The sequence below is a fragment of the Teleopsis dalmanni genome, chromosome 2 (assembly GCF_002237135.1).
Source record: "Teleopsis dalmanni isolate 2A chromosome 2, ASM223713v2, whole genome shotgun sequence".
In the NCBI taxonomy this organism is placed as follows: domain Eukaryota; kingdom Metazoa; phylum Arthropoda; class Insecta; order Diptera; family Diopsidae; genus Teleopsis; species Teleopsis dalmanni.
In genome coordinates this window covers 163123573-163149629 of record NC_051847.1, presented here as the reverse complement: position 1 = coordinate 163149629, position 26057 = coordinate 163123573, and the positions used below count along the sequence as shown (strand labels likewise).

At 26.6% G+C, this 26057-nt stretch overlaps 1 protein-coding gene across 1 annotated transcript in view; it reads left to right on the top strand.

The window, feature by feature from the left end:
- The window catches only part of LOC119685563 (probable serine/threonine-protein kinase DDB_G0282963), a 116860-nt gene that overhangs the window by 12267 nt on the left and 78536 nt on the right, over positions 1–26057 (top strand). Inside the window, exon 2 of the mRNA XM_038099881.1 lies at positions 2026–2170. Coding sequence (XP_037955809.1) covers positions 2071–2170 — 100 coding nt within the window. The 5' untranslated portion in view covers positions 2026–2070. The remainder of the gene's footprint in view (positions 1–2025; positions 2171–26057) is intronic.

Below are 26057 nucleotides of genomic sequence, written 5' to 3'. Positions count from 1 at the left end.
AGTTCAGGTATGCTTTTCATGCAATGGTAGAAAGATATGCTATTTGATTAACAATGATTGCTTAGAGCATAATGAGTGAGACAAACTATTGATCTTTTGTAAATTAGATGATATAGAGAGTAATATGGATAAATAGTGTTCTAACTTTTTAATATATAGTTCAGGTATACTCTCTATGCAATGGTAGAAAGATATGCTATTTGATAAACAATGATTGTTCAGAGCATAATGAGTGAGACAAACTATTGATCTTTTGTAAATTAGATGACATAGAGAGCTTTCGAAAAGTAGTGAACTACAACAACAAAAAATTTTTTTATATTATTTTAATTATATGAATTTATGGCTGATCAAACAGCTGTCTCCAGTATTGCCGTACACCCATCATCAGTAGTCGTGGTGCAATTATTTCTTGTATTTCATTATTCGTAAATAATGGATAGCATTGAAATCTAATGGTGTGGATGTATGGTTGAGCAGTGTTACCCTTCAAACCAAAGGAAAATTTTTTCAAAATTGTACGCTTAAACATTACTTCTTTATAAACTTTTATAAGGCGAAATTTTTAACTCACAGTATCTAAAATCTAAATTGCTTTGATATGTATTTTAATATAATTATAATTAATCTGCGTATTTTTACATTCTTAAAATATTTTTATTAAGTTCCAGCTGAGGGCCATTTACTCCATTAAAGAAATGATATAACTTTTTGATTTTTAAAACCTATATGAAATAAGTATAAAAGTACTTTGTATATTTAGAATAAATACAAATATATACATAGTGTATATAGTATACATAGTATTTTTCATATAGAATAAATATTTAAAACATGAATGATTTATGTGTAATCAATATCTAAATCTTTACCTTGATTAATTATTGAATAAATAATTTCAGTTAATCTCTTTAAACTTCTTTTAAGCTTATCGTGCATAATTTGATAGAAGTTTATTAACAAAAGATTAGAGATTCAGTGGTGGAATATTGGTTAAGATTATTTGTATAAGGATATAAACAGTCTTTGCTCAGTAAGCAGTTTCTTCAATAAACTGTTAACGATCATCACCTTTAGGAATGCATTCTAAGCCGCCATGCAAAGACTTCTGTCAAGCAATAATCATAAATTATTTTATAATTATTATTTATTTTTTAAAATAAATGTTCAGTGAAAAAGGAAGGTTTACTAAGTGGCATATCATAAGGCTATAAGGTTTTCTTCTGTCTCAGTGTCTATGTCAATAAAAACAAAATTATATCTTTAAAGTAAAGAAGACCCTAAGCCGCTGTTAATACATTATAAATAATGCTCTATTTGATGCTGTTTATAAATAGAGGACATTAATAAGTTGTTCTTGTTTAAATATTAAAAATTAAACAAGGGAAGAATGATTTTAAGTTCCATGTATGGGAAGTAGAAAATAGAATCAGTAAAAGAACATTTTCTGGTGGAAGGCTTTTAGTTTCATCTAAAATCTTTAAGTTAAGATGTTATTAATTGTTTTGTTAATATAAGCGTCTTATGACAATAATGGAGCTGTGGCATGTCCTCCAAGATTGTGTAATTTATCGTCGGTAGAGCATATTTTGCGAAAATATTTGACGTCATTGACTTATGATAGCCAGTAAACAAGGACTACAAGTTTGAAAGGAAATAATAAATGCACCATTAAAGAGTTACAAATTTAAATATTTTTAGAAGTTAATTAATATTGGAATTTCTTAATGCCGAGTCTAAGATATCATTTTTTTATGATCACCATATAATAATCTTTTGAATGTAGGATTGGGAATTCTACACGTTTCAAAAACACACTAGTATATATAATGCATTTTTTATATTTGTTAGTTACATAAATTTAATACTCATGATTAATTTTATATAATTTAGTTTACTTAATTTTACCAAGAATTTTTAGAAATCTTTAGGTTTAGAAAGAAATACGTTTTGATTAATATTATAACTAATTTTTAATATTAATTAATTTTAAAATAACATTAATTATAATCATTTTATTTTCAGATTTTTATTATAGTTGGAGAGAAAAGTTAATTAAAAAGTTTAAACATGCTCAACTGTACGGACCTGGCATGTGTGCTGCACCATCACCACTTCTACGCACATCTGCATCAGTTGCGACATCACTTACAGGACGATGTGAATCCAGGTAAGAAGAATAGTTTTTTTATTTGGAAAACTATCAAAATATTATTTATTATTTGTTATATTTGATGAAATGGAGAAAAAGTTTTTTTTATTATTGATTTTTACTTTAATATAAACACAAATTAATTTTTACTATTTATTGTTGCTTAATAACTTAAAAGCTTGTTAATTGAAGCGTTTAACACGATCGCCGGAAAAGAATGACATTGGCAGAGGAGCGTTTCAGTAAATTAAGTAAATATTTTTAATAAATCTCAAAACTGTTAATTTTCTTCACATGATATTTTTGTAAATACATGATGATTTCTGATTAACACGCTTTTGTTACTCCTCTTTAGAGGTACTAGTACCGATGAATACTAGAAGCGCTTCGCCTGGATTTCATACATGAATTGCAATTCTCACAAAATGTGCGAATGTAAAAAGATAAAATTTAGCACTTTATTTATAGAATCGAACGAAAAAAGAAAGCTTAAGATTTTTCTCATATCAATTTATTATTTGAAATTATATAAGGAAAAAAAAAAATTGATTACTATTTAGTTGCTGTGACTCAAATTAATCAATCAGTTTATTAGCATTTATATAAATATTAAATTCGTAGACATTTGCATTCTATTAATAATCTTATGCTGAGACTAAAGTATTTTTAATATTTAATTAAAAATTATGGTTATTATTAACAGTTTGAAGCACGTAAAGCTATCTATTGGCACGTTAGGTCTTTCGTTAGATACATGATTCTTTCATGAAAATCATGTTCTATTCTGATATTAAATTACCTTAATAAAAAACAAATTATTTAATATTATTAAATTATTGATCATTTAGTTTTTAATTATCTTTAAACCATAATATTGCAATGGAATTTAATTTCATAATATTAAAATCATTATGCATAGATATTTAATTAAATTATTAGTAATACTTTTATTATTGAATAAAATTAATAATTATAAAATCAATTTGTGTCATTTTAAAAGCAATATTTCTATAAATTGTAATTAAATTTATTCTAATTGATTTTTTATACTTAGTATTAAATTAATTATTATACTAATTAATAAAATTCCATTTAACTAACATGGAATTAACTCAAGCTTTAATATACTAATAACGAAATACTCGATAGATTTTACATTTTAAAGAAACCAAATATCAGATCAGTGAACTTTTAAGAAATGATATAAACCATATAATACATCATTCATTAAGATCAAGTTTCTGATCTCTCTAACAATGCATATCAACTTATTTTCGAAGAATTGAAAGAAATCAAATATCAGATCGGTGAACTTTTAAGAAATGATATAATGATCTATCTTACAATGCAAATCAACTTATTTTAGAACTGAATTTTGTTAGGAAAATACTACCCTTTAAGTTAATATATTAATTTTAAGGATGTTTTAACTTTTCGATGGTCTTTTGTAGAATAATTTGTCTTTGCCTTCAAATTAGATCTTAGCTTCTTCAATCACTTTTAAATTTCAAACAAATTTTTTTCTATAGAGAAATTTCTTAATGTCTGCAAGAAGCCAGCAATCACTGGAGGTTAGATCTAGAGAGTACGATGTGCAAGAAAACAATTTGAATCGTAATTCATTTATTTTAACCATCGCTTTTATAGACTTTTGATTTGTTACTCTTACGCATGCTAATTTACATCTAGAATTCTAAACAATTTGCTGCTTCCTGACTGTAACATAAGTTATTCATTAAATTTTTTTGTCCGTCATGTCTTGACTTTTAGTGTGCTTAGTAGTCTTAGTCCTAGCCAACTAGGTATATTGCGTACAATTACTAAAAGATATGATCGGGTAATAAGTGAAACTGAGGAAGTTTTGAGATGGTACGTTTAAATCTTAATAATGTTTTATATCTTTATATTCCTCGAACATTTTTATGTATCTTACTTTTCAAACTTTGCAAACTCAAGACTTTAATAAATTTAGTATGAGGACATGAATTTCCTTCAAAGGAAAATTTAGTGTAGTACTTTAAATCAGGGTTTTTCACAAGCCAAACATTATTAGCAGAACATTATCGTTCTGAAAAATACTGTATGTTAAGTTAGGTTAAGTTAGGTTATACCGCCGATCCCTCGAGGATCCACTTTCGCCTATTGGCCCATTGTGCTACTGTATGTACAGGAAATTTAGGGATGGCAACCATTTAAAACCTTTGGCGAAGCTTAGAATGATTATTTAATATTCTTCCAAACTGTAGTAATTATTAAAAAAAAATTGCAACTATAAGATTTATTGCTACTTCTAATACTATTAATAATATTGAATTTTACAGAGTTATTTTTCATGCTTTCAATAAATTTATAAAACTTAATCAAATAATTGTTAAACAATTGTTAAAAAAGAGATATTTCCATTAAATAATTACACTTATTGAATATGAGTAATTTATAAAAGTTTATAAACAATACTATGTAATTAAATTTAAAGAAACACATATAGGTGTATATTATTAGTATAGCTTCTAATAAGTAAACTTTAATTACAAAACAGTTAAATTTATTTTCGATAAACTGATCTATCTCAAGAATTTTTAAAATAACTTTTAATTGCTTTAACGTTAAGTATGTGTTATAAAATATAAAAATACAATCACGAGTACGAAAGCAAAGATTAAAAGATTATTAAATAAAATAAATTTAATTGCAAAGTACTTAAGTCATGTGATTTAAAACGTGAAAGTCTATAAAATGTTTCATTAACATTATGAATGATAATTTCACTTTTGAAATCTAATCAAATGCACAGAGATATGGCGTTCCTACTGACAGACCATGAACGTATCAAATTCGAATTCTCTCATACAAACCTGATAACTGTAGGCTATTCAGCTTATGGTGAGGTCAACAACAAATGGAACAGTGTACTACGATGTGCTGGGATAGGTTAAATGCATTATCTTACATTTTTAAGATGTGAATCTCTATGCCATCTGATTTTATAAAAAAAATTATATTAATTAAATGAACATAATGATATTTTTTCTTTTTAATTAAAATATTAATTATAAAATAAATTTAAGTTAATCGTATCGATAAGCTAGCAATACAAGTTTCTAGATAATTACACACAGAATCAATTGTGTTTTGATATAAATTTTAAACAAAGAAAGAAAAATCAAATTATTTATTAAAATAAATCAGAATTCACATAAAATTTTCGTTATTGCTCATTTCCCATTTAAGCATTTCTGAATTAATTATATCCATAAAACTTTATTTGTTTAAAAAAATAATGTAATAATTAATAAAAAAAAAAGTTGAAAATAGATACAATGCAGCATTCCCATTCGCATTCATGCTCGGCGGATCATCTTAATGGGTATATTTACCCTAAGTTAAATCGTTAGTGGGTACGAAATAACAAAATTTATGAAAAAATACAATTTAATTTTGACCGTTGAATCAAAACTGTAAAAATTATTTTGTCATCCACAACATACAATTTCATTCTCGTATTTCCTAGTACTAAAATTCAGACTTGCAATATATTAATTATTCCTCATTTGCATAATAAAATTTACATTACTTACCTGAACTTCCAAATAAATTCTACATCCTATACTCAATTTTCTTCTTGATGAATTAATTGAAATAAATTTTTGACATTTTGAAAATATGACATATTTCAGACTCACATAGATGAATCTCTTCAGTGTTCTTGGCTTTTCGATAATTATTTTTCTTTTAGCTTTTGATGTATAAGAGAGTGATATGTTTATATGACAAATTGGAGTTACATCTCAATAGCGTCGCTGGATGATATTTTCATATTAGTAGTCATACCAATGGTATTTTTCAATAAATTTCAACGGTATTCTATAGAGTTTCAACTAAATCAAATTTGTTTTGCGTTAAGGAGGATTGTAATGCCTACACACTGATCACAATCCGGTGCCTCGAAAAGTGATGCCAGAATTGCTGACTAAAACCACTCCCTTTCATTTCTAGAGACCTTGTCCTACTCCTGGACTACATAAGTATTACTTCGAGATAGGATTCCTATTAGTCATTTAAGAAACCCATCGGTGTAGCCTGCACCCAGACCTCGCTACTGCTTCGGGTGATTAATCTTGCTCTTATTTACCTTTTTTTGGGTATCAAGTAGTTGCATACATATTAGCTGTTAGTTTTAGCTAATTTTTAACTTTCCTGAATTAGATAAACAAAAAATTTTGTCATATTTACAGTTTACCAATATTAAAACACTGAACTCATAAAATTAGATAAATAAAAATTATAATAAAACTTACAAATCTGCGCTATAGACAATAGATTATTACGTCATGTGAATATCATATCCTTTAGTATTGAAACCTAAAAGATGCTATTGCGCACTTCAATAGCAGCGTACAAAAAAATAACGTCAATTTCATTACGTTATTTCTTTAATCAGTTCTTTGAATATATTAAATGTCTCGGCGATGTCTAGAGAAGCACAAATAATTTTAATACTAACAAGTTTTTTGTTATTCTATGTAAGCCGGTTTGGTATTATATATACAAGAGTCATAACAGTAGTGCAATTTTTTCTAATTAATTAACAGAATATGTTGATAAAATTTTGTTTAAGTATGTAAGTATGATGTATTAGCCATGCGTTTAATTAACTAAAGCATAACTTTTATTTTACAGTTATTATTAATTTCTTGTATTTAATTGCACTAGTTAGAGAAAAAATTAATTAATATAACGTTTTTGTATGTGATTTGTACACAAATTACTTTACAATAATGATAAATGTACTAATTCAATCTGTTAATATAAATTTTAATCTTGTTGCGCATTGTATCCTGTTCCCATTAAATTAACGTCATATATTAAGTGTTGCATCTTTCCTATGATTCAATTATAACTTAAATTGGAATAAATTACATCCTAATCCTATAGGTGTAATATGTTTTTAAATACATACATATATGCACTTTTCTTATTCTTAGTGTTAGTACGGCATAGGGCTGTGACGTTTTTTTTAAACTGCACTCTGTTAACTGCTTCTCTGCATATATCGTTCCATGTGTAGTGTGCTTCTGTCATTTCTCTTTCAATTGTCCTTCTCCAAGTTAAAGCCGGTGCATCAGGACGTCTGTTGCTTTGTGAATTCCATGTCAAAGCTTATTGTAGAATGTGTTTATGTGGTCATTGGATTATATGCCCTATAAAATTCCATTTTCGTGTTTTTATTTCAGTTCTTCGTTAAGTTTCTGCGATTTCCATATATTCTGCAATTGTCCAAACACTGCTTGAGCTTTCTTTATTCGTGCTGCAACGTTCTCGTCCGCTTTTGTTTGTTATTACACTTCCCAAGTACGTAAAAGTTGTTCTGTTTACTATATACATATATTCCAAAATAACGGAAAATATTTTCAAATTGAAATAATTTGTCTCTGCTATACTTAAAAATTGCATGTATCATATTCAATTCATTTTATAACATTATATTAATCACATATCATTATATAAATTGACAATATTTAATAAATTTCAATATTCCTTTATTAGTATAAAATAGATAATTAAATCAGATCAATACATTACTTATTAAAAATATTCTAAACAATCTTGAAAGGAAATAATTGAAAAACGTTGTATATAGGTACATATATATATGGCTTTTATTCTCATGGATTAGTCAGTTTGCATACAAAATTTTGCATAATTCTCGCAGGTTATGTCATGTCTGCTTAATATTATATATGTGGAATGTATATACAAATCAGTATTATTAGTTCTATTGCTAATGTTAATGTAAATGTACTTTAATGAGTCGCCTACATCAGAGATAACACCGATTCGAACATGTTGAAATGACGGAAGTGTTCGTTAAACCGTGCAATAGTTTGCTAAATTATTCATTATTAGCGAATATTAAATGAAAAAAATGTATAAGATAAATCACAATAAAAAATTCAATAGGTTTTAAAAGTGTAAACAACAAAAATCGTGTGACAAATACAATTAACTTAATATTTATTTAATGATGGAACTCTTCAACAAAGTTGAATTAAACAAATTACTTCTAAAATGTGCAAAATTCAATTATAATGAGAAACGTATGTTAAAGTAACAGTCAAAAACACTCACACTAAAACAAAAATGTTTGCCGTCTTTTATTAACATATGCCCTTAAAAGTTACTGTTAAAATGGCTACATTAAAAAATTGTTAATGTACAGTAGTACGCTTTAGACTGAAGTACACTAGCACTCGAATGTGGTTAAATGAATGAAAAATTAAATTTTTATTTAATTTATCTGTTGTCATGTTATTGTTTGGCTATGTTATATTTCTATTGGCTATGTTATTGACAGTTTGTTTTGTTACTGTTTTGCTACTGTTAATTAACAACCTAACACGGCTCTGTACTGAAAATTACTGGCTCAAATCTGTTTGTCTGTAATGACAGGTTGTTTCGAGTCTTGCTACTTCTGCTGACATATCGACAAAATGTCGTTTTGACGCTTTTTAATATTGGTAATTGTTTTTGTTGCAACGCGTAGTTTTCGTTTTTTGTTTTGTTATGTTCATTTCATTTCATTTTCTCATCCAAAGAATGGAGGTAAACACAACAAAGCAGAGCAGAATAAAGACAGAATACAGAATACAGAACACATCAAAACAGCGAGCAGCAGAACTGTTGAGCAGCAGAACTGTTGAGCAGAGCAGGAGCAACGTTAACCGAAGTACTAGCCGCGCTAGTAGCGGCATTAACTTAACACAAAATGAAGTTTATTCGATAACTGACTTTCAGAACGTTATATCGCGCGAGCAGATCGTGTTCAGTTATAAATTATCCGCCGCTTTGCTACTACAGACGATTCGATGCAATTTTTTCATTTGACAAAACCGCAATACCTAACACTAAAAACACAAAAAAAAAAACAAAAACGAATTGTTAAAAAAGCAAAATAAATAAATTAATTAAATATACAAAAAAATTAAAACAGGTTAAAATTATTATTAATTTGAATTTTAAATATGTTCGTCGTTGGTTTCAGCCAGGCTAACTGAATGTAACGAAACAAATTCGCAACGTAGCGGGCAAACGTAATAACAACAAACAACTCAGCTTAAAATATTGTCTGTCTGCCTTTCTCGACAAACTGTCTGTTTAGCTATTTAGCTATTTAGCTGTGCATTCAATAAGTGCGTAAATAATTATAGTTAAAATATTATAAATAATTATATATAGATTGTGTATTTTTTGTTTTTAAATTGTATACTCTAAACAAGTTATATGAAATAATTTTTCAGTTCAATGAAGTATGAAAGTTTTTTGTTTTTTTTTGCACCAGCTTTGTGAGAAAATACAGTGAAAAGATTAATAATACAGAGGAGATAAATGTAAAATTATTAAAAAGATATAAAATACAAAATAAAAGTTATTATAAAATTTCCAATGCCTGAATGCATCTGATAAGCATTAAATTAAAATAATTTATATTCTGTTGATGTATGTATGTATGTAGTCAAGTATCAGATAGACACACTTACCCACGTACTAAAGCAGCAGAGACCTTCTCAGAACAGCTTTTTTTATAATTTCAAAACTGGATTACTTTCATTATAATGGGTTCGAGAATAAAACTAATACAACTGATTCATTTTTAGGTAAGTTTTTTTCTTTTTGAGATAAATGCAATAAAATTTTTGAAATTACGTTTTATTTTTGTGAATAAAACGTTTTAGCACATCTTCTTGGGATGATTTTTAAAAAATGATCGAAACATTTGTACCAACTTTAAGTAACTTAAGCACTGATCTCTCAGTACACGGTGTTTTTTTTTGAAGTAAACAATGCAGTACGCATTCAATTATATGAACACATCATCTACTCACCAGTTATATTCGTCAATTATTTTCGAAATACGTAAAGTTTTTAAAAGTGCTATAATTTGAATAATTTACTACATCAGTAGGCACAAAAGCGTTTGTATTCGTGGAAATTGCATTTTAGAAACACGAAGTAATTGTCATCAATTTCAGTTTAATGTTTTTCCGCAGTTTAGTTACAAAAATTAAATAATAGTATTTGCACTAGTGTATGCTATATTAAATTTCATAAACTTTCCATTCAAACCTTAGTGCCAATTGATAAGAGTAAAAAAGGTATGCGAAAAGCAAAAATCGTTCGCAAAGTAACGCACGGCTTACTTTAAGATATATGCTAAATAACTTAATAAAACTTAATATTTTTAAAAATTCATTTCGTTTAATTTTATTAACAATTTTTATTTTAATATTCATTTTTTTCTTAAATATTCATTATTCAGTTTTAAAATGTCTTTGAACCTTTTTCGAAAAGGTTGAATCGATATTGATAATTTTAAAATTGACATTTTTATAAACTTAAAATTGTATAAGAAATCGTAATACTAAATTTTTGTAATCGTAAATTGAAAATCACTTTTAGTATTATCTAAATCTGTTGCCCTCTTATTAAGAATATTATATATTATTTATTAGTTATATATAAGTGATGGAAACTTTTAAGATTTCATACAAAAAATAATTGTAAAATAGGAAAAACCAGCAAAATTTCGTTTAAACAAATTCTTAATTTAAAAGACAAACACATTTAAAATTTCTGTGTCGTACTTTCCATTAGAGTAAATACACTTTTTTTTTTGTGAAGAAGTAACCTTTGGAATATGGACTCTGTTTCATCATGACTAAGCAGTTAGAACGACCACTTTAATTATATCTCATGGAAATCTTGAAACTTGTATTTAACAATTACTAACTTCCTATGGTAGCAATAAAAAGTTAATTGTTAAATAATTTCTAATCAATTTTTTATCTAGCATTAGTTATATTCCATACACAACTCAATTTAAATATTTAAGAAGAAATTGATTTGTTTGGCTTATAACCCAGAACCAATTCATTACCAAGAAGAAAACGCAACCTTGAATTGTTAATGTAAATAATTTATGGTGCCGTAGAACCTTTATAATAAAAGTGTAGCACTCCTTATTTAAGGATGAAAGATGGTTTGCTTTCACTGCGAAAGCAATGTAGTTCAAATATTAATAATTGGTTTTGAAGGAGCGCCTGACTTGACCGTAAGTTGCATTACGTAGTTTTTCTTGTAATAGGTCACGAATAACTGTTTTTGACATGCAAGCCAGAGACTAAAATGTGACTAGACACGCAGACATACTCATATATACTCGTATTGACTTTTCTATAGGTTAGTCCAAAACGCGAGTGCAGGAGTTACAATCTAAGAAGTAAGTTTTATTGAGAATATGTGCATTTTTGAAACATTCGATTTAAATTGTTTAGTTATCTATTAATTTAATTAAGGTTTTTAAATGCGCTTTTAAGGTTCGTTATAGACGCATAAAACTGAAATACGCTTAAATAATATAAATTGTTTATGTCTTATTTGACTCACCAATGTATAATTGCAGACAGATGTGAAGAATAATAACTGCAGGACTTTGTTTTGGATAATAACAATGTCTATTGTGAAACGAAAACAAAGAAAATCTTGAGTAGAGTAGATAAAGTTGATTAAGAACGATAGTGTAACTTTTAATTAAGACTAAAATTAATAAAAAGAATTTATATTCAATTTTTATAACATAGAAAAAGTTCAAGATGGAGAAAATAACACAAAAAATAGCAATACGATTAAATTCTATTTTGTTTTCATTTTCTTTTTTTTTAAATCAATATTTAATGTTAACTGTTTATAGTTTTATTGATACTCCTCAAAATCTTTACTGTTTCTTAAAATTAGATACTTGTGTATATCTCATTTAAGATGCTTAAATTACAGAATATACGATATTGTATGATGTTTTATGTATCATTTATCAGTGTCAATATATCACGTGTCAATATATCTTTCTTGGTTGGCTGAATTTCTCATTAATTTTAATATTATTAACACATGAGTTTTGACACTCAACTGTTATATAAAAAAGTTCGCATGAATATATTTGTTTCTTTATTATATATATATATATTCTATATATAATATTTTATTTACACTACATAATCCATATTTCATATAATTTTTTGTTTACATATAAAACTTTAACTAATCACTTTAACTATTTTCTTTAGAAACGCTGTTTTAATTTCATAAACGCTGTTATAATTTAAAATTTTTTTAAACGCTGTTTATAATTGATTTTTTTATATTGTCTCCATTGAGACCACCTATTAAGATTATCTAACTTATAGAATGTTTAGAATTATTGCGCCCCTATTTGACGTTAATTTATTAGTATTGTGTAATTGAACATCTTAAAAACTTAATAAGGTAATACGTGATAAATATTTGTTTACCTGTTTTTTCTTATACTTTTTAATTGGAAAAAAAGTTATTTAAAATATTTTTTGTTTAAAAGTGGTAATACAACTGTTCTTATTAAAACAGTAATGTTATTTAATTGAATATTATTAGAAACCGGAAAAAATATAACTCACCTATGCCTTCGTTTTGTGTAGATTATAAAGAATAAATATTTAAAAAAAAAATACAGATAAAGATATGTAAGATAAATACCTAGTTGAAATATTATACAGGCACAAGCAATAACAATAATTATGTTAATTCAAACTAGTAAGAATCAACTATAGCAGAAAGTTTTAAAGAAAGTAATTCTTGAAAGATTTACCCTTATATTGTTCAGAACATAACTCAATATATATATATATGTATATCACGTCACTACATATTTTAAGAATTTGAGTGACATATCCACTTTAGTTTCATAAACGAGTAGCAGTTAAAAACGCCATTGTGTCCTTTGAAGAGGTGTTGCTAATTCTGTTATAAGTGGATACGTAGTCGATAAGTACCGAAGTTTCAGTCTGGCGAGAGTATCACAGTGACACAGAATGTGTTTTGCTGTTTCCTCTTCTTCGTAACAAAGTCTGTAGCTATCGTAACTATCGTATATTAGGTCTAAGTATATTTTATGTTCTGAAGTGCAGAATGTGTTCTACTGTTTCCTCTTCTTCGTAACAAAGTCTGCAGCTATCGTAACATTCGAATATTAGGTCTAAATATAATTTATAATATTTATCGCTCGTCTAATAATATTTCATTAGTTATAAAATGTAAATAATTATTTTATAAAAACGTCATTGAAATCGGTAGAGTTTTACATGCATTTTAGTGCAAGTATCTAGCTAAATATACACTAAAGTTTAAACGAGAACATAATGTATTCATTTTTTGATTAAATACATTGTCATTAAATACGGGTATTCTATTTAACTACATTAAAAACTTTACGATAATAATAAAATTTTATTGTTTTTATATTATTTAATATAAATTTAGAACATTAGAAGTTATACATTATTAATACAAATCGTAATACTTGTATATATGTGTAGTGTTTTTATATCTAAATCTTTTCCTGACATAAATAATAAATTATAAATCTATATAAGTATATATATAAATCTATATTTTATACCACAAAGTTTTAACATATTTGTCGTTTTTACTATATTTCATTCTTTAATAGCAATTAGATCTTTAATATAATATATGTGTGTCTCACATGGCGTATACGTAATATATTTGATCTATTGATTTTGATACATATTATCAGTCTAAACAATTTTCTTAACAATAATAAAATGTATAGTTTAGTCATTATTTTTATAAAGACCATTTTTAGTGAAACGAATAAGCTTTTTTTTTTGATTAATATTGCATTATAGCTTTTTATTACCTTATAGGTTAGCTTAGATTAAAATAGTGATTCTAAGGGTCTACTTATGACCCATACTGTGTTACTCAAAAGCTTTGAAACATTTTGAACTTTTATTAAAATTAAAAATGCTGTTTAGAGATATATTTTACAGGTCATTAAGATCTTCGAAAAAGTTAGTCCCTCGCATGTTTAAGCTGCGAGGAAGCTTAACTTTCATGATATTATACAATGTATTTGCTTATAGAAAAAGAAGTTTAGTTCCCATTAAATATTTATATTATATACTATGAGCTTAATTGTGAGTTATGAGTTAATGATTCTTGCTTTGGAAGCGCTTCATTTGAACGGGACTATAAAAATCTGACAATCATCATTATCCTCGTCTTTGTTTAAAGTACAATAAAACGGTTATCAGGCAATCTTTCCATCGACGCTTGAATTCTGTTAATTATAATTGATACATGAAATTTTATGGAATATAGTGTTAATACTAGATAATATTAATATTACTACTATAGATACGTCTACTAAATAAAGTTCTCAAAATAACTTCTTAAAAATCTTTTGTATTTTACACAGTACATTTATGTGTAATGAACGATTTGTATATTGTCAAATACATCAAAACTAAAATATCTTTTACTTTTAAAATGCGATGCTTATGGAATAATTAATTAAAATGATGAAGACGTAAAAAGCACCACAAAAATATTTGAGTTTTCAGAAAAAGGTGTGGCATCTAATTAAGAGCATCATTACCAATATTGAGTAAGTGATGTTATAAATTATTTAAAAATTCCAAGAAACATTTGTGTATTTGTACAGCTTCTTGCAAGAAAGCTTTTGTTACTATGCAGATATAGAGTTAATAATATATTTCAATAGTGTTTGAAAAGTATGTTGTGTTACGTGTTGCAGGACACAATCGTGGCTTAGACTACTAAATACCTATTACTTTGACTTGGAAAATAATTCGATGTTTATTATGATTTTTAACATCGTTTGAAATATTAGTTCAACATTCCCACCCAATCACTTTAGAGAATGCTTATTTGGTAAAGACAAATATAATTTTATTGTACTTTTGAGCGATTTTCTAATATTGGTTTAACTTTCTGATTGCTTTCTTCTGCTGTGTCTGAGTAGGTCAACAATGTTGCATATTGAACAATAAATATTTTAATTAAGTATTTAATTATAGTAAATAAAGTGAAAAAAGGACCACAATCCAAACATATTCACATAATCACAATCCAATGTTATGTAAATCGTTTGATGAATTTAATATATTAACTGGTGGCATTATTTCATTGTCTAAGAACAAATACCTCTTTGCTGTCGACCATGTATTCAATGTCGATAAAACCATGTATTATTGTAATACTAAAACCATAAATTTCATACAAATGGAATAATTTTAGCGTCTATGCCAATTCTATATGTGAATTCTTAGTTACTATATATTCAGAATTGTCAGAATTCTGAACCACTAGATAGTAGGATATATGTTAGGTGAAACAAACAAGGGTTGTTTCAACGGTAGTTGATATAGAATTAAAAAATGCTATACAAAACGATAAACACGACTTACAGACTTTCAAATAAAGCCGAGAATGTTGAGTAGTAGGTGGTACCAGGCAGAGGAATGATATATGTAACTACTTGAAATCAAAGATATAAATGATAAGTTAAGATTGTGGGATAACTTTTAAAAGTCCGTTAGGTAGTCTCTCTGCAACTTAATCATATTGAAGTGGGATGTCCTTTTGTAGTTATAAATACGAACAAGCACTTAAGAATTCATAGATCAGTAACCAATAGTCGGTACTGGTTTGCTAACTTCGAAATGGAAAGAAGATTGCAATCATTTATCAATCGATGCCTACGCAACATACTGGGCATATGGTGGACTAGAACTGTTTCAAATGAAGAATTACGGAGAATAACACCAAACAAACCAAACAAACGTAAACAACGAAATAAGTTCTTCTTGGTTTGGATAAGAATGGTTGGTTTGGACATATACTGCGTAAGCCTTATGAAGATATCGTGCATGCTGCACTTACTTAAAACCCTTAGGGGACTAGGCGCAGAGGCAGACAAGCAATGAGCTGGAGAAGGACAGTTCAGCTGAAGATGGGCAAATCCTTTAACGAGCTGAGAGCAATAGCACAAAATAGAAATCAGTAGAAAATTTCTGTAGATTCCTTAAGCTCCTAATGGAGTATGGAAATAATAATAATATTAATTTTGATGCAAAATACAATTTATATGCAATGGGTGTATTTTTTATGATCATTTTAATTTCATTCATAGTCCACTTAGAAAGAATTCCGTATAGAGTACAATGGAATGTGACGAGTTTTAATCATTTTCCTTGTTGATCTTGGGTAAATATTTCATTATCGGTAATTTCTGTTTAATTAATATTTATTACTAGATATGACCTAATATATTCTCTTCTGTAAATGTTACCACAAATCGCATTGTATGATGGCAAAAGCTGGAAAATCAGTTTCTACTACAAAATGCGTCATTTATTCAGATACTTTTTTCAGTTCAATTAGTTACGGTCAAATGCAAGAATACCATAAAAATGCATTTACTGCTCTTAAATTGTGTAACAAAGAAAACCTTAAGTACAATTTATTCAAAGAATTTAAAAAAATGCAAAATATTTGCATTGGAATAATTTACTTCCTTGTAAAATTGTAAAATTAATGCAACTTGTTGTGCATATTTTTCTAAAAGAAAAAAAAGTAAATGAGAAATGCGTGGGAGTGTTGGTCTATTGTTACTTTACTAATGAATAAATAGTTTAATTGTGCCGTGCTGACAGGTGAGCTCGATAGGAATCTAGATTCGAAGAGTGATGTGAGCAATATTAATGACAAAATAAAGAAGAAGAATACATAAAATAAACATTAAAAGAGCTAATAACGAATTAAGCATCGACATGCGCCTTATCTTGTACGCAATAAATTTCGTCATAACGATTTTAATTGTATTTCAGTAATTGTTTCTTTAGAACTTAATGGATTTCATATATTTGTAAATAAAAAAGTAAATATTTTCGGTAATCGTTTGCCTGACCGCACAGTTGACGTCAGCAATCCGATCTGTTACATTTTTCGTAATGAAACTCTTTTGTATTTACACGAATATCTCAAGTGCGGGTTCTTCCCCTGTTAACAATAATTCATAAAAATTGTACAAAAACATTGTGTTTATTGACAGACAATAATTGACTTCACAAATTGTGAAGGTTTCTTAATTAATTTTATAAATTATTTTGAATAGATAATGTGTTAAGTAGATACATAATAAATGCAGCGTTAAATTAAGTTTGTGTAATCAATTTTTGAAAAAAAAGTGAAAAAAGTAAGACACGATTTTTAATCGGCAGTAGAAATAAATTACATTTCACTTAAAATACAAATTCTTTTTAAATTAAACATTTTTATTATAACAATTTTTTTCTCCAAATAATTACTTGAAAGATACTAATTAAGCATATTATATAAACTAGCTTCTGCGAGTATTGTGTATGCAAATTTATTTAAAGTTCTATTATGTTTAATTAATATATCAGTTATATTTATACAATAAATTATAAATAATTTATTTGCGACTCTGTAATCATTTTCTAAAAATCATCTTAAAGTTTGATTTTAATTATAGTTGAACAAATTAATTTGATTTCAATTAAAATTTAAAAATTTATGGAAAGAATGCTATTATTACTTTACAAAAGAAAAGGCCGATATATAATTATTCTAGCAGATGTAGTTCAATGTTGAGATAATATTCTATTCTATTCTTTATTATTGATCACGAAACTTTGAAAATCTGCTAATATATCCAGGTGGGCGAAGAGTTTCATAAATTCTACACATTTTTATAGTAGTGAATTTATTAATATGCTTTATTAAAATTTTTTATAATTAATTATATAGAATAATTGATTAGTAACAAGATAATGAGAACACAATAAACTAATACCAGTGGCGTAACCAGGATTGTGTGAAGGAAGGGATATACGAGAAAAAAATTTGTGTCGAAGTTTTTCAGTTCAGTGCTCCATCTCATGTGGCAATGTTTTTCTTTAGCTAGAAACAAATTAAAAATTTTCGGATCCCCTTTTTTTGTTATCGATCTGACTGAGGTGTCATCCTATAATATTAGGGACCTGACAATGTTTATAGAATTGTCAAGTTGGTTATTCTTTACCTAATGGGGAAGTCATTACCTTTTTCGGCAAAGATTTGAATCTATGTATGTGCTATTCCTGTGGTACCACAATGGGCCATCAAGAGATCTTTTTGGAAACAAAAACCCACCTACCTACCTTTTCAGTTTACTGAATATATGTTATTAATAGCACCAATATTATTTTATTTATAATATACATTTATAATTGTATTATTTTCAAAAGTTTTATGTAATCATTACCCTTTTACCAAAAATTGAAATCCTCTCTACTGTCATTACTTTCACAATAAATAGTCTTTTTTTTAAGTTTCACCAACTTTTCTAACGTTTCATTAAAATAATTTTTAGTATAACTAGTATTAGTATCTGTAAACAAAAATATTATTAGATTTACGTAATCTTAATTCTGTTTAGAATATATTGCCATGAGAGTAACAAACCCCTCTGTCCCCTTTTTGCATACGTCGTGGACTTGTACTAATAAATTTGAATACATTTTATTATATTTAGAATATGGACAGAATATTGGATATGAATATTATATGAATAAAATATTAAGATAATATACTCATAGTGGAATAATATCTTTGGAGCAGAATGTAAAAGGTGTTACATATGTTTAAGTATAAATAAAATGGAGATCCATATTTTCTTAACTCCCACGAAACTTTGAAATTGCACAGATGTTATGGGTTAGGTAAGAGACCCATATGGTATATTGTAACAATTTCCGACATATTGCCTCTCCTTTAAGAATTATAATTTATATTATAAAGAAAACAGAATTAATTTATTACTAATTTAAGTGATATATTTAATCATATATAGAATATGGATATTATTCTATTAAAGATATGGATATTATATGAATAAACTCATTAAACTTATTATGGAATGACATTTTTCAAGCGTAAAAATGGGTATTGACACTACTGTTGAATACAATGTTCAGTTTAAGGTGTTTAAAGAATCAAACGTTCTAAGGTGAGATTGTTTGATCGGTTGAAGTAAGTACAATAAGCTGTGTACAAATGTTAAAACATCCAAAATGTAAAAATATGTGTAAGATAATATGATCATGAAACGAAATATAAACCAGATCACCTGGGGCATCTTCGAGTAGCTCAAACCCTTTCCATTATATACAGTGTTCAAGCCAAATGTTCGTTTCAAGTATACTCGAGCTGTTCGAGCAATTGAAAAATGAGAGACTTAAAAATCAGTTTAAGAATTTAGTTCTACTATTTATCTCACACTATCCCTTTCCTAATTTATTCATACATTAAATAAATTTATTTGGTAAGATAGTATGTTAGTCAAAAATAGTAGTGAAGTGTTTTTTAACTAAAAGTTTATTTAATAAAGTATATACGATTTTTGAGATTATAAACTTATAATCTCAAAAGTTTCTGTAATAATCTTACAGTTTCTGTAAACTGTAAATATATTATAAAGTTTTTTTTAAAAAATATAGTATTGTCCTTATGACAAATAAAAGTTATGAATGTTAATTAATGTTAATTAAAATTACTTATATTTATTACTTGTAAATTTCGTATTATTATTATTTATTTTAGATTTTTTTATAGCTACAATAACTTTTAACTGAGAAAAAAATATTAATCACTCTTATAATTATAAGTGTCATTCTGTACATAAAAAACTTTTTCTATTGTTTTTTAAAATATTTAAATATTTATCTAAGCCCTTCAGTAATTATAATAATAATTATTAAAATTTTATTAATGAATCAGTAGCTTACAACTTTTTTAATAATCAATAATAATGCACCCAGTTACGTTAATTAATATATTTACATTGTGAAAGCTCTGTTATTAAAATGGAATTAATTTTAATATTTGCCAATAACACGTCTTTTCTGTTGAAGGGACTTTAATCGAATTAAGAAAACCATTTTTAAGGCAAAGTTCATCAATATTAAAATAAATAACGTCATTTCAAATATGTTTTCTGCAGCTGAATAGACTATGTAGCATTTATTTTAATGTACTATTACTTTATTAAATAATTTTACACCCTTCACACCTTATTGATAACGAGGTATATTAAGTTTGTTAGGATCTTTGTAACGGAGTGAGGTGTGGTGCTTATAATATAGTCAGAACCTATATTATAAGAGTGTTTTTCGTTTTGGTGCATGTTACGCGGTAATCATTGTAGAATATATTCTATATATGGGACGTCAATACAGTTATTGTATGAGATGAAGCGAAGTATCACTCGTAACTTAGATACAAATGAGTATGAATGATGGATGTAACAGTGGAAGAAAAAGTTTACCTATTGATACAAAATGTAGAATTTATATCATTAGCACCTAAGGAAAAATTGTTTTATAGTTAGCAGTTTGTTAAGCACTTTAAGATAAAGTATATATGTAAATCCCTGGATATAGGTGCTGTATATGCGAAGTGCGATACAGTTGGTTGAAATCCGAAATGCCGAATTTTGGTATATTTTTATATATCGTCAGTCCATTTTGTATAGCTGCTTAGCTACGGTCAGCATGAATTATCTATTCTCAGTCACAGTCGTGTAATGACCGATTTCTTATTTATACTATATTCAGACACAGCTTAAATTCGCAGCAATCTTAATTTTATCTTCGTTTCAGCGAAATTAAATTGTTTTTTTTTCATATAAAATTCAGTTTTAAGGTTAGAACGAAATTAAAGAAATTGCCTTAATTTCGTTGAAAGGAAGGCTGAAATTAAGGGACATTTTGAATGCAACTATGCGTTAGATAAATTTTAAACAAATGATAAAGTACAGATAACGAAAAAGTGACCCTTTTTTTAATAAATGTCAGTACATTTGACATTAATAACACAGGGAAAATGTTTTGAAAATAGTGTAAATATTTAAATATGTATCTGTTCTTAATATAAAAAAGAGTGAAAAATAATTCACATTCCTGCAATCCATTGAAGTTAATAAAACTACTAAATGCCATCGTATATAGGTATAATAATCAACTTTTAAAATTTCTCAGATACAAATGGTGTTTGAAGCATGTAATTTTTAACATTCGATTTTTAAACAAAAACCATATGATTTTCTTGATTTATGGCAGTATGAACACTTTCAAAATTAACTTAATTTCATTTTTACGCAATTAAGGAAATTTGGCTGTCTAAACAAAGTATAACGGTGTAAATCAATTTCAGTAATGAAATAGAGTTCTCCTTCTAAGTAAAAGTTTAAGTTAGTTAATTTATTTATTATATTTTACGTTCTATAAGTTTAAAAAACTAATTCCTATTAGATTCATAAATTTAAAACAGCTGGACTGGATTCATAACTTCATAAGTTCATTTCATTATAAATTATTAGGGAACAGTTAACTTGCATTAATCATTTCTTAAAATTATCTATAAGCTTTAATAAAAATGTCAAGTATTTTTATTGATACATATTAAACAAAAGTACCAATATATTATAAATAACATTAAGTTTTTCATAAGAAAATCACGATTTCTTATTAAAGCAAATAACAAAAAGGGAATAACAGTCGTGGTACTTTCCAGATAAAATTATTGTAATGTAATCATTATATTTCTAAAAATGAAACTAAATTAATTAATTTAATAACTTTCATTATATTGTGTTTATTAATAAAAATCAAAGTCATTCTGTATCTTAATTATTTGCAAATGAAATATCAACTTCAACGGAATCAAAATGTAAATACTTAAAATAAAAAAAGAAACAAAAAATGAAAAAAAGACAAGTGTGGCACACGATTTCATTTTAAGGAAAATTTAACAAAATATGTTAATCAAATGTTTAAATAAATTTCATACATGAGTTATATATATACCCTCATTCGATTGAATCAGACTTTGAGTAACTCATTAACATATTCTGGCAAAAGATGACAAATTTGACATGATGTAGAAATGGTTTTGATATCAGAAAACAAATGTATTTCGACAGACACGATTTATACATTCCGAAATATTAATTGCAGTAACACCTTGGTAGTAAATTGCAATTCTTATCTTCGGGTCTGACACCATCGCTATTGTCATTGAACCGATAGAAGATAATTGTCCATGGTTTTTAATTTTTATATTTTCAATTTAACACCCTGCTTATAGCAGAATTTTAGACGGTGACATTAAAACGTTTTTAATATTAAAATTATTTTTTAAATTAATCAACACAATTAAAAATTTTGAAATATTCTAACACTATTATATTAGTAAATAAACCTTTGGTATTTGCTATTACTCGTTTACTTTATAAAGATTTTGACTCAATATGTTCAGGCTTGCATTTTTAGTGTAAGTTTTCTCTACGGTTTCCAATATGTTCAGTTTTCTCTATGGTACATCATTCAATTTCTGAATGATGTAGAAAAGTTCTACACCATGATGTTTATAATATATATAAGTAATTCAGTAATAATTAATGCCTATTTTAAATCGTTTATTCAGGTTTTGGAAATAGAAAAATTCATATGGTGCCAAATCTGCAGAAAGAAGTACTTGTGTCTTGACATTTACTGAATGCCTGATCAAGTAACTACTATATCTCATTTTCGTGATGTAAAATCGATTGATTGCCCTTTAACACATGTGGTACTTTGTTAGAAATATTGTATTTCAAATGGTGTCAAATTAACTTCTGGAATGAATTTCGATTTAAACACAATTTCCAGATTGTGTTCCCCAAAAATATATACTTTGTATGTGAAGATATATTGTTTATATGTAGCAGCGGATAAAATAAGAAAATAATAAAATTGATCATATATTTGAGTATCCCAAACGCTCTTAAATCATTGAAAATGTAGTAATAGATTATTATGTTAAATATTTGAAAAATTTTGCTTTCTCTTTTTAATGCTGTTGGCAGACACTTTTTTATATATTTTCATATTCAGGTATTAACATAAGTGTTGGTAACTAGCACTTTGAGGCTGGGTTCACTAAATACTTTTGAGATAAGTAGGGTATTAGTACATGCCCTATTAGTTGTTAGTTAACACGAAATCACCCACGATTATTATAATATTAGAAGTTCTCGACAGTACCGGGTTAGATTAGATTAAATTTAAAGACGGGTTGGGACCTTGTCAGCACGTCACTCCATAGACGAGTATTAGGCCCTTTACGAATTTGAATATAACCCAAAACTTTTCTTTCTAATAATGTTAAAAAAGCTACTCCCACTAAAACACAAATAATTAATAATAAACTTCTTAATAAAGATACAATAATTTCATTTAAAAACAAGTACTACTTATAATTTTTAAATTATATAAATAAATTCTAAATTAAAAACGCCATTATGTCCTTTGGAGAGATGTTGCCTAATTCCGTTACAAGTGGATAGGCAGTTGATATGTACCGAAGTCTGAATCTGGTGAGACTATTACAGTGACAAAGTATGTGTTTCCTCTTCTTCGTAACAAAGTCTGCAGCTATCATCTCTTGCAATACCTAGGTGCGATAAATAAGATTACTAGGACCAAACTAAGACACAATTTATTACATCTACATACTAAGAGAGCTTAAAAAATCTAGGAGATAGAAATGAGATAAAAGGAGATAAAATAATAATACCTTTAAAGTTTATATTATGTTTTGTGATATTATTTGCTTTTAGATTTTTTGCTTACATTCTCATACAGCTTTCATTTTGCTATTTTTCTTCAAAGATCGAACAGAACAATTAAAAAAAATATTTTCATATCAACAACAAGTCTCTGATTTATAAATTTTAAATTTAAATAACCTGAGGGCAGTTGAAAATCAATCTTAGCAAAATTGATTTAAACGCTGTGGAATTTTTTAATTATACATTCCCTGATTTTACAAATGAATATTTATAAGAACATCAGATAAACTAATTAATTTTATCTATAAGACAAGAAAATTGGGATTAAGTCGTGCAATCAACTCATGCAGTTTTCTCTAACTTTATTCATGAGGTACTTATTTCTTAAATTGTTATATATAATTTGATCTAAATTCGAAAAAAAAAAATAATACTATATTTTAGTGTTTTGGTATTTTAGTTTATTTAGAGCTAATATTTATTTTACATGGTTTTAATATGTACAAAGCTAAGGGGTGTCTGCAAATCAATGGTTCAGTGTAGGTTTAAAAACAGTCAAATTTCTTAAATATTTTGTTTTTACTTTTAAATTACTTTTTTTTATTTGAATAAGAAGTCAATATTTATTTTGTCTTCCCGTGGTTACCAAAACTGCTGAATAAATAATGAATTTTAAAATAACAAAAACAAAAAAAAATATTAAACAATAAATATTAACCACAACACAAAATATTTTAAAAAATATAGTAAATAATATATGTGTTATAATATATGTATGTATATATACGCGAAATATAATTATGCCGTTTTCAATTTGAGCTTAGAAAAAATGTTAATGTAAGAAAATTTATAATAATAATTAATATTATTAATATATGATTTCTAATTAATAATTCTATATGTGCTAAAATTTGCACTTTGCAAACTTATCAATTTGGAATAGTTTCAAAATTGTTTATAGATTGTATTCGCATATGTTTGTGTACAGTTACATAAATCCATGCGAAAACCGCAGAAGTGCTAATTAATCCAGGCTCCATACCCGCCCGTTGAAGGTCGGCCTTGCTTTCCTAAGTAGTTCATTACAAACATTTTTAGCCGAAAGCAGTTCAATGCAGTACTATTTTCACTAACAAAACATTCGTCATGATTTTTTTTTAATTATTTTAAATATAATACATTTTTGTCAATAATCGAGAAATCCAGTTTAAAATTAATAACATATTTAACGTATTGAAGGAAAATTTTCGCAACGAGTTTATAGAACTCATATTTTTACTACGAAATAACTAATTAATTAATTAGCAGATGTTTTAATTGTGTAAAACGAATGTCGTCTGTAAAATTTTTAAAATTAAAAAATAATTTTTTAATTTATCATGCTTTTAATATATATTTATTATTAATTAATTAATAATTTATTACTTTAATTTAATTTAGAGTTTAGTTCACGTTAAAACTTTGTATTTTAATTAGTTTAAAACTAAACAAAATATAATAAAGTATAATGGGTATGGGTATGCTGGTAGAAGTAGAGTGGAGTTAAGCTCTCCCTAATTCATATTCTCCTTATTTTTCATTATTCTCTTCTTTCATTATTAATTTATACATTAATATATATATAATGAATAATAATAATATAATAATATATATATAATTATATATGCAACCATGCATAATAAAAGAAATCGTGCCTATCATAGCTGTATCATATCATCCGCCCAGAACTCTCCAAATTTGAATTCTAATTAAGCACAGCTCGCGTACAGATAAAATGATAATGAATATTAAACCCTTTATAAGAAAGTACCCTAAAATAGAAAGTCCAAGAATTTAGTTTTAAATGCGTCCCTGTTTTGTTGCTGACGCCTTTTATCTATAACGGCTTAGTACACTTAACTTTCAACTTTCATTATTCACAAGATTAGTTGAAGAACATTGCTTATAACCAAAAAGATTTTAAATTAAAAATCTTTAAGTATTCTGTATTGAAGATAATAATAAGATAATAAAATAATGCTGTTTGATACCATTCCCTAACTAAAGTATGAAAGTCTGTTCTCTTTACTAGTGCATAGTACATAGTTGTCATCTAAGTGATTAGTGGGCAAAAAAACAGAGTTATTCGCCTTCCACACACAATGTGAACTCTAACCATTCGACTTTTGAGCATAAAAAACATCATATTAATAGGTCACCCATCAAACACTCCTAACTTCTAATAACTTCATCATGTTCCCACTCAACAAAGACAAACTGTGTGGACAATGGTTTTCATCAGCAATAGTAACCGTTAATGCATTGAAAAATCATGTTTCAAAATACATACAAAATGCATAAATTATAAAGGAAAATATTTTTAAAAAACGTTAAAGC